The following is a 9,054-nucleotide window of genomic DNA, read 5'->3' as shown; positions in this document are numbered from 1 at the left end:
ATAACTTGTGTGCGCCAGCAGTTTATGAAAATCCGGTTTTGTCATTTTGTGTGCGACGGAGTTTTGAGCAAAGGAGAAAAAAAGGAATTTATAGAAGATATTTTGAAATAAATATATATATGCTTCTAGGAGACTTCCGTGAAACACATTCCAGTCTGACGACATGTTGATACGTTTTTATTTTAACAGATTAAAGTATGACAACGGGGGGATCAAAGATGTTTCATCATGTTGAGAATACAGAGACGAGCGAATTCGGTGAATGTGACGAGATGTCATTTGATTCAGAGGAAACAAAAAGTACTTTTTCCATCGCTGTAAAATGTTTGAATAACCAAAATAAAAAAATATATAACTTTTGAAAAAAATAACGTGCTTTTGGAGGGTTTGCACCGCCTGCTCGCGCGAACGTAGCGTCTCATAACATCCGATAAACATTCCCGGGTCGTCTGAACAATTGACTCTTGGCTCCTCCCCCTTCCTTCCTCAGATATCAACCTCCGTGGGCAGGTCCTTGAACTCGACGAGGTAGTACGGGTAGCACTGGCAGCTGTCGAAAACGACAAACATGGTGGGGTCGTCGACGTCGTCCACGCAGGTGTCGTAGAGGAGGAACCGGCTCGTCTTGGGGTCGAGCGGCGGCGGCCGGTGGTCCCGGGGGCTCCCCGAGACCACCCTCCCCACCAGCACCTTGGCCAGGAACATGCGGCGGACCCCGCCGGGCCCCGACTTGGCCGAGTAGTTGTTGGCGAAGGAGGCGGACGGGGCGAAGTAGGAGCCGAAGCCGGCGGAGCCGTGGACGCCGGCCATGCGCGGGTCGAAGTTGTTGTGGCAGATGTCCTCCGCCGGCTCCTCGGTCGTGCCGTGGAAGAGATGGCGCTCCAGAGGACCCCGAGACCCGTCGTGCCGCTTCTGCATGTACGCCTTGTGCCTGCAGCGACAACGGGACCCGGGTCCGTCCTCAATAAACACAGACTGACAATGTTTCAGGGTTCTTACACATTTCGACCAATGGATTTTCATGACTTTTCCAGGACTTTAAACTAAATTTCCACGACCAAACTGAAATGTCGGTATAAACATGAAAACTGTAGAAAGGTTTGCGTATTGAGAGCTATCGCCGGCTGATATTTTGAGCGTCTTTCTTTTAAATATATATGAATTATTTCAAACTTGACGTAAATGAACATGTGATTTTAACACATTTCCATGACTTTTCCAAAACATTGATGATTTAAGTTTTTTCCATGACTTTTCCAGGCCTGGAAATGACTATTTTAAAATGCCATGACTTTTCCAGGTTTTCCATGACCGTACGAACCCTGATGTTTAGACGTGAAATCGAGCTTAAAAACAACTATTAAACTAGAACAGGCACTCGGTAGATTGGGCATTGAATTATAAACATTTTGGCATTAGTTGCATGGATACAAATTGACCGTGCTATGGTAAAAAGATCTAATCTAGTCAAACGGTCCCCGGATAATAACCAATCATCCCACCAAATTTCATGCGATTCAAGGAGATTTTGACCTTTTCATGACCTTGACCTTTGACCCGATCGATCCCAAAATCTAATCAAATGGTCCCCGGATAATAACCAATCATCCCACCAAATTTCATGCGATTCGGTTTAAAACTTTTTTTGTTATGCGAGGAACACGCATACAAATAAATACATAAATACACGGCGATCAAAACATAACCTTCCGCATTTTTAGCCAAAAACGGCAGGCGGACCTTTGGTACTTGTCCCAGTGGAGGAGGTTCTGGACCTGCCGGATGCCGACGACGTCCACCGTGGTCTCGGGCAGGCTCTCGTAGAAGAAGCTCTGGACGCTCCGGTAGGCCGGTGTGCCGGCCGGAACGTCCACCAAGCTGAAGTCCCGCTCCGGGTCCAGACGCCACACGGGAGGGTACCAGGAGGGGAACTCCTCCAGGGGGTCCACGCCGAAGTTGTCCTCGGGAGGATCGCCGACCGGCTCGCTCAGGATTCCTGTCCTGGGCGTAGAGGTGGAGGGAAGGGAGGGTATCGCCGAGACACTTTCCGACTTTACCGCACATCCGACCATCACATTATCGCAAGTAAAAGTATCAGAATTCTTCCGATACCGTCTCCATCGTGCGACTAGAAACCGAGACCCGGAGAAAAAGAGATACCGACTGCAGGTGAGGCCGCATGGAGTCGGGCGAGCGGTAGAAGGGTCTGCGGCGGACGCTGCGGTGGAACCACGTGTCGACGTTGGTCTGTACCATGTGGGTGAAGTCCACCCCGTAAACTCGCGAGCCGACATGGAAGAAACACTCGGGCTCCTTCAGGCTCATCTGCAGCAGCAGCGAGGCGGACACGTCCTGCGGAGAGGAGGCGAGAGGCGGTTAGAGAGATACAAGGGGGGCGGAGCTACAAGATGGAGAGAACAATAAATGAGGAAGACAGTCACCCGGCCGTACTCCTCCCAGCCCTCTCCGTTCCACCAGCAGATTCTCCATTTGCAGGGAAAGTGCGGGTTCTTGAGCGGACTGTCGGAGTTCGCGAGCCGTCGAAATTTGGTGTACTTGAAGGAGTCGGCGATCTCCATGGAGTCAAAGTCCAGACTGCAGAGGTGATCGCTGAAGGGAACGTTAACATCATTTAAAAAAAACGATTAAAAAAACAGAAAATCAGTGATGTCGTCATCTTGAAGAGAATAAGGAGCCCGATAGCGACCGAAAACCAGAGGCCGGTCGGGCTCTCGCTGCTCACCCGTCCCGGACGCCGATGGTGTCTTGATGGACGTTGCAGTAGCTCCTCTCCAGCGCCACCTGGGAGCGGGGGGGCGCGTCGGCCCACCGGAGGCCGACCGCGTCCCACAGCTGCCAGTAGAACGGGTACGGGGTGTGGTGCTTCCTGCAGTTCAGCCCCGCGCCACACAGACCCAGGAGGAAGTCGTCGCAGACCTCGACGTCGGCGGAGCTCTTCGTGTGGAACGGGGAGGGGGCCGGCGGCGGCGGCGGCTTGGTGGGGGTGGCGGTCCGGATGGCGGGTTGCAGACATTTGTCGGTCGGGGAGGCGGCCGGCGGCGGGTTCGTGAGCAGTTGGCTGCAGCTTTGGGAAGAAGGGATGAGCGGGACGCGGGAGAGCCGGGCGGCGCCGCGGACGACCGTCTGGGGCTGCAGGACCCCGGAAGGAGGCGTGGCGGTGGCGGCGGCGCCTTCGGTCCGTGTGGACGTTGGACTCCTGCCTTGCTCCGAGGTCCGGGGGGTGAAATGCACGGCGACGCTGTAAGGGTTCACGGTCCAGGCCACGTCCACCTGCTGGGATCTCATGGCGTCCCACACCGGGAGGCTGGTGTTGGCGTCGGCCGGGATCTCCAGCTGGACGAGAGACGGGCTCAGGAAGCGGATTTGGGGGGATTTGGCCGGGGGCTGCGGAACCACGACGTCGTCTTCCTTCTTTCTCTTCGCGTGTTTGGATGAAGCTCTGGACATCTTTGACCAACTGGAAAAAAAGAGAGAAAAAAAAAAAACACAAACAGACTTGATGGAGGCTTCTAGGATGTGATTTTGCCTTAGTGTGAAGTCAACGTTACATTAAATGTGTTTTTTTGTTGTTGGTGGCTGTACTAAAGTCCACTAACAGGAGGTCCTTCCCTTGACCTTTGACCTTTCAACACGTTTTCAACCACATGCAGTTAGCATCGCGGCTCTGACGAGCTCGTGGCAGCTCATCCACAGGGCGGGTTTCTTGGGGCTCACCTGCCGAGGCCCTGTGACGTCAGTGGAGACGAATACAGCTTCAAAAGCAGCAAGCGCAGACAGAAAGTTAAAAAAGTAATTTGTTCTGACCCTTTTAAAAACCGCTCCAGCAAGTTGTCGCTCCCTCCGCGAAGGCGTCTACGTGCCGGTGGGTGACGTCAGAGGGAGGAGTCAGGCCCTGATCGATGCATTAACGGGACCAGTAGAGAAGTCGAAATTTCGAGCGCTGATGAAATAAACTGCACTTACTCTGCACACAAATCTAATTAATGGTTTTAGTTTCATATAAATGCAGCAATGATGCAAATGAAAAAATAAATCACAATTTAAAAATTATTCTTTTTCTGCACCTTTTTTTGCTATTTATTTAATTTATTTTAATATAGTCTTATCTATTTACATATATATAATATATATATATACACAAATAAAAAGCAACGTAGGGAGAGAGTCTGTAACAAACTGTATATATAAAGTGATTTAAGAGGAGCTGGGTTATTTACAAAATATGATCATGTGTGTATTTTTAACATATGTATTTCATTAAAAAAATATGACGGTAATCGTGAATACCGGCATATCCCCACATGCCTAATTATGATCAAATAAGTAAAAAAACTCTAATGTATATGAAGGTCACAATACATTCTAGTCTGTCTATGGTTTCATACAAACATTTTTAAACTAACTCTGAAGGTTTGTTCCTGTAGATGACATGAAGTCTTTTTTTTTTTAAACCTCTCATAACTTCTAATAACATAAAAAAGGTCAGAATATTTTTCACATGAAAAAACAATGATTGATTTATTAGTCTGAACATGTACCAAAAAATCGACGAGAGCATTGATATCAAATAATTTATTCGTAGTTTAGTATTCTTATCGTAGTATTTGCACTTAAAGCATATTTAGTGTTTGCACTAAACAAAATCCCGTCCGCCATGCAACAAACTTCGATTCATTAAATCACAGCCACTTACTTAACCCTTGTGTTGCCTTCGGGTCAATTTGACCCGATTCAATGTTTCACCCTCCTGTTACCTTTATATTTACTAACATATTTTACCCTTGAGGTCAATATGACCCCAGCTATTAAAATCACCAGAAAATTATTAGAATTAATATTGTTTTCCAAGTTTAAGTGTGAGGTACTTTATGTTTGTTTGTTGACTCCCGAAAGAACACCAACATTAAATATTGAATCGGGTCAAAATGACCCGAAGGCAACACAAGGGTTAAAATAAAAACAATTTAGAAGAAATAGGACTCTATTTAAAATATAGGTTAAAAGTGCATTAGATCAAATCGTGTACAAACAAAAAAACATTCATTTAGCGGTTATATAAAGACACATGCTGGTCGTAAAAGACATCTCATTGAACCTGCAAAAATAAAGTGCTGAAATGAAGCAAAGTGGCTTTAGATTCTGAATGTTTCCCTCATACTGTGTGGAAAATAAAACTAAATTAAAAAAACTCCCCATTCCTTTTGTAAACTCGGCACTTTCAGAAGTATTCCACGGCCTTCACGGAAACCTCGAGCGGCTCCAGCGTCAGAGGGCACTCCTGACAACCCACCCAGAAGTACGGGAACACTCTCTCGCTGAGGACGTGCTTGAAGGTGTAGATGTGCGTGTCGTCGTCGTAGAACGACACGCGGCCCTTGTCGCAGTCCAGCTGCACGCGGACCCTCTGCGGCTTCCTCTTCAGGTTGAGCCTCGTTAAGGGGGAGGTGCCCGCGAAGTACATCTGGTGGTAAAAGTACACGCTCAGGTAGCCGTTCTTCAGCACCGAAGACACCTTCTCCTTCCTCTCGACGGACTCTTTGGCCACGCCCACGACCCACGCCGTGTTGCCGCCCACGTTGACGACCCAGGCGTGCTTGCCCGAGGTGAAGCTCTCGCGGCCCAGCACGCCCGCGTCGGGGTCGAACCTCTCCGGGTTGTCGGGCATCTTCTGCTTTTCGTCGCTGTCGCAGACGCTGGAGAGGTCCTCCGACAGGACGAGCCACGGGGCGGCGGTGTTCGGGTCCAGAGTCACCGGAGCTGGAAGGAAACATCAGGGGGGGGGAAATATTGTCAATCGTCCCCGGCAACACGCGCCGACTGGAGTCCGCGGGAACACGGACTCACTGAATTTGACGGTTTTGTGCATCTTCTCCCACACGTGGAAGCTCAGGGACCCCAGATGTTTGGCCACGTCGAGCAGCGCTCCGGGGGCCATGACTGGATCTTCCATCGGGCTGCTGGCTCTGCGGGGAGCAGAGATAAGCAGTGTGTGTGTGTGTGTGTGTGTGTGTCTCGTTATGAAAGCGGCGGGGAAAAAAAGACAGAAAATTGAAAGGCGATTGTTTTGTTTTTTTACCTCGTCAACGTCGTCTTGCATTTCTGAAAGAAAAAAAAAGAGAGGCCAAGTCACTACATTTGTAGGAAAAAATAAAATCTATATTTATACGAATATCCATGTGTTTTATTCACATTTTTATCAATGAGAAACTCACATGAAGGACAGAGATGCCCTGCAGCGCCAGCTCCTCCTCCAGAACTCGGATGGATTCGGACAGGGACGCCATCTTCACGACTATTTCTTCGATCTTCTGCCTCACCGCTCGACTCTTCTGCTCCTCCTCCGCCCTCAGCGCCTCCATCCTGGCCTCCTCCTCGGCGTCGAGGAAGCCGTGGAGCTTTTCGAACTCCTCCCGGGTCCGTCTCGCCACGAAGCGAGCCTGGACCTGCGGTAAAAGAAAAACGACCGCGCGTGAGCGTTGGACCGGCGCTGCACAACGAGTGCGTGACCTCTGGCAGAAAGGTCACCTGAATGCATTCCACAGCTTCCTCGTAGGTCTTCTTCATCTTGTCAAAAGCGTCCCTCTTCTCCTGCTTTGAGCCGAGGGCGGACTTCATCTTCTCCTGAGAAGGTAAATAAGAGCGCATTTATTTGAAGGCCTGATATAATATAACATACATTATTATTTACCTTCACGTCCGCGACGGCCTCGCCGACGGGGCAGCAGTCGTGCAGTTTGTGCTTCCTCGAGGTGTGGCAGACCACGCAGATGGGCTCCTGGTCCGGCACGCAGTAGAGCTTGAGCCTCTCGCCGTGCAGAGGGCACATGTCGCCCGGATCGCAGTACAGCTCCCCGGCGGGGTCCTCGGGCCCCTCGCCCTCCTGGATGAAGGCCTCGCACAGGTTCTTGAGGGTGAGGCTGGGCACGGGCTCGTCCACGCTCTGGCTCCGGCACAGGGGGCAGTCGCGCTGCCGCGGCCCCTGGGTCCAGTACCGCTGCAGACAGGGTGCACAGAAGCTGTGGCTGCACTTCAGGACCACGGGGTCGCGGAAGATCTCGCAGCAAATGGAACAGGAGAGGTCCATCTCGGTGAGAGAGAGCCGGCCTGCCATGCTGACGCCGTTCTGTTTTGCTCTGAAAATGGAAAGCAGGTGTTACGGTTTCACAGGCGACCGTGTTAACTGGTGACTTCTCACCTATAGCTGTCCTCGCGAATGCCGCTTGTTTTCATTTTGTGTCAACCCCTCCCATGTACATAATAATATATGCTATACAAATCATACAATGCGATGTGCACGAGCGCAGCTAGTGTCACGTGTTCTTTTACTATTTCCAACGGCTGTCTGTAACTACTGCAACAACCTACACGTTAGTTCAAAGTCGCCAGTTAACACGGTCGCTTCTTAAACCGTAACACCGGGCACAGGGTCACACACAAATAGCCCTTCTTCGTACCCAGAATGCCGTGCCGTCTGTTTACTCCCCCCTGAGGACACACGTGACTTTAAAAGCATTTGAGTGAATACTTATTTCTGATATGAAGCTGACGTAAACGTCAGAAACAAACATACCTGACTCAGACTCCTGCGACGGATATATACACGAGCCGAGAGCCAGGCACTTCCTGCTTCCTGTTATGATGAGTCACCCAAAGGGGGCGTGGTCTCAGAGGCAGCGCAGGCGTTTTTTTTAACCCTTAAATAACCCTCACGTCTCATTCACTGTACACATCAGCGACCCCTAAAAAAAACTTCAAACTAAACAATTAAATAATAAATAAAAAAGCCTTAATTCAATTCTTAAATGCATCTCAAGTTGAACAATTGAAGCTATGAATAAGAAACGTTCTTATTAATTGTAAATAACCCCTTAAAAGGTTTATTGTTTCGTGTTGATTGCCTTATTTTGTATCTGCTTTATTGGTTTTGATGTATGCCTTTTTATATTGTATTGTTTTAATGATTTTGTATATGTTTTAATCTACTTCCGCTTTGAGCTAAATTGGACTTTTATTTTGAAATGTTAAAAGGAAGCGCACCTTTATTTTATGTTCATATACAAACTTGACGGTACGGCTAAGGGTGACGGACGGATGCGCATTTGATATTAAGTTTTCATAGTTTTAATGGACCCGTATGAGGCTAATGCTCTTACGGTGGTGACAAGGTGGTTTTTATTCAAGAGTTTTGGTTCATGTTTATACTACAAAAGAAAGGAAATAAAGAAGTTCACCAGCAGTAAAGTCTCACGCCGAATGACATTCGGGGATCCGTTACAATAATAATAATAACATGTGCATTATGATATATTGAGTAATCATGTGGCACTTTGGTCCCAAACTGCAGCCTCTTCTCGTTAGTTTCTGAGGTTTTTATTGATATATTGAGTCCTGTAAACTGCTCCATGCACACGTCGCCATCTTGTGGCAAAGTGCAGCAACAGGCATCATCAGTGTGCAACTGAAGATGAAGCAGAGCAGATAAAGTGCAATCAGTCAGCACATCTCTGGTTGTGCCCGCTGTGAGGGTTCACCTTACAGATAGCGATCAGCACACTCATTTGTTTTTGGTTTTTATCTCTCATTTAACAGCAAACACCGGTTTGTTCCGTTTACACTCGGATCAATTGATCTCGTGAAAACACTTCGAAAGGAAACTTTTCCGTGGAATTGTCATTCATGATGTGTGTTGCAGGGGGTCCAAAACTGTAGGGTATATCATATTCAGATGCCCTTCTTTGAATCGAAAGAATCCAGATCTTTTGTTGATTGAAGTGTACAAAATTAAAGAGACAATTGGGAGGTCAAAGGTCAGTGCAGGAGTATGCGTGTGTGTGTGTGTGTGTGTGTGTGGGTGTGTGTGTGTGTGTGATTCTGCCTGTGTGCGTATGAGAGTGTCTGTCTGTGTGAGTGTTTGTCTGTGTGTGTGCGTCTGTCATTCTGTGTGTGTGCGTGTGTGTGTGTGTGTGTCTGTGTGTCTGTCATTCTGTGTGCTGTCTGTGTGTGTGTGTGTCTGCCTGTGTGTGTGTGTGGTGT

At 48.5% G+C, this 9,054-nt stretch overlaps 2 protein-coding genes across 4 annotated transcripts; both read right to left on the bottom strand.

Moving 5' to 3' along the window:
• Positions 1-161: 161 nt before the first annotated feature.
• On the bottom strand, positions 162-3,468 carry LOC130200884 (protein mono-ADP-ribosyltransferase TIPARP-like). The gene is made up of 5 exons (XM_056425457.1): positions 2,744-3,468; positions 2,442-2,610; positions 2,165-2,352; positions 1,741-2,001; positions 162-931 (listed from the first exon to the last, which is right to left on the bottom strand). Exons 1-5 carry the CDS (start codon positions 3,466-3,468, stop codon positions 487-489), a joined length of 1,788 nt encoding a protein of 595 aa, XP_056281432.1. The 3' UTR covers positions 162-486.
• A 1,110-nt stretch (positions 3,469-4,578) lies between these two features.
• LOC130200276 (E3 ubiquitin-protein ligase TRIM35-like) lies at positions 4,579-8,345 on the bottom strand. 3 transcript variants are annotated; one of them, XM_056424422.1, is made up of 7 exons: positions 7,592-8,345; positions 6,710-7,154; positions 6,547-6,642; positions 6,234-6,464; positions 6,098-6,120; positions 5,866-5,984; positions 4,579-5,778 (listed from the first exon to the last, which is right to left on the bottom strand). In XM_056424422.1, the coding sequence occupies exons 2-7, from the start codon at positions 7,130-7,132 to the stop codon at positions 5,240-5,242; spliced, it is 1,431 nt and encodes a 476-aa protein (XP_056280397.1). In that variant the 5' UTR covers positions 7,133-7,154; positions 7,592-8,345; the 3' UTR covers positions 4,579-5,239. The 3 variants fall into 3 exon arrangements, with proteins under 3 accessions (XP_056280397.1, XP_056280396.1, XP_056280398.1); XM_056424421.1 differs by lacking the exon at positions 7,592-8,345 and adding an exon at positions 7,476-7,575; XM_056424423.1 differs by lacking the exon at positions 7,592-8,345 and adding an exon at positions 7,387-7,568.
• Between the last annotated feature and the right edge of the window lie 709 nt (positions 8,346-9,054).

Source organism: Pseudoliparis swirei, chromosome 10, assembly GCF_029220125.1.
Source record: "Pseudoliparis swirei isolate HS2019 ecotype Mariana Trench chromosome 10, NWPU_hadal_v1, whole genome shotgun sequence".
In the NCBI taxonomy this organism is placed as follows: domain Eukaryota; kingdom Metazoa; phylum Chordata; class Actinopteri; order Perciformes; family Liparidae; genus Pseudoliparis; species Pseudoliparis swirei.
Note: the sequence above shows the minus strand (reverse complement) of the source record. Positions and strands in the feature narration are given on the sequence as shown.

What these genes read in the sequence shown, in the direction of transcription:
- LOC130200276 (XM_056424421.1), bottom strand. Translation starts at nt 7,534, where the DNA reads ATGCTTTTAAAGTCACGTGTGTCCTCAGGGGGGAGTAAACAGACGGCA. An exon ending in AGGGCATCTCTGTCCTTCAT is followed by an intron (nt 6,121 to 6,233) that starts GTGAGTTTCTCA and finishes TTTTTCTTTCAG; the next exon opens with AAATGCAAGACGACGTTGAC. An exon ending in TGCAAGACGACGTTGACGAG is followed by an intron (nt 5,985 to 6,097) that starts GTAAAAAAACAA and finishes TGCTCCCCGCAG; the next exon opens with AGCCAGCAGCCCGATGGAAG.
- LOC130200884 (XM_056425457.1), bottom strand. Translation starts at nt 3,468, where the DNA reads ATGTCCAGAGCTTCATCCAAACACGCGAAGAGAAAGAAGGAAGACGAC. An exon ending in GCTGGGAGGAGTACGGCCGG is followed by an intron (nt 2,353 to 2,441) that starts GTGACTGTCTTC and finishes TCCTCTCCGCAG; the next exon opens with GACGTGTCCGCCTCGCTGCT. An exon ending in CACTGGGACAAGTACCAAAG is followed by an intron (nt 932 to 1,740) that starts GTCCGCCTGCCG and finishes TTGTCGCTGCAG; the next exon opens with GCACAAGGCGTACATGCAGA.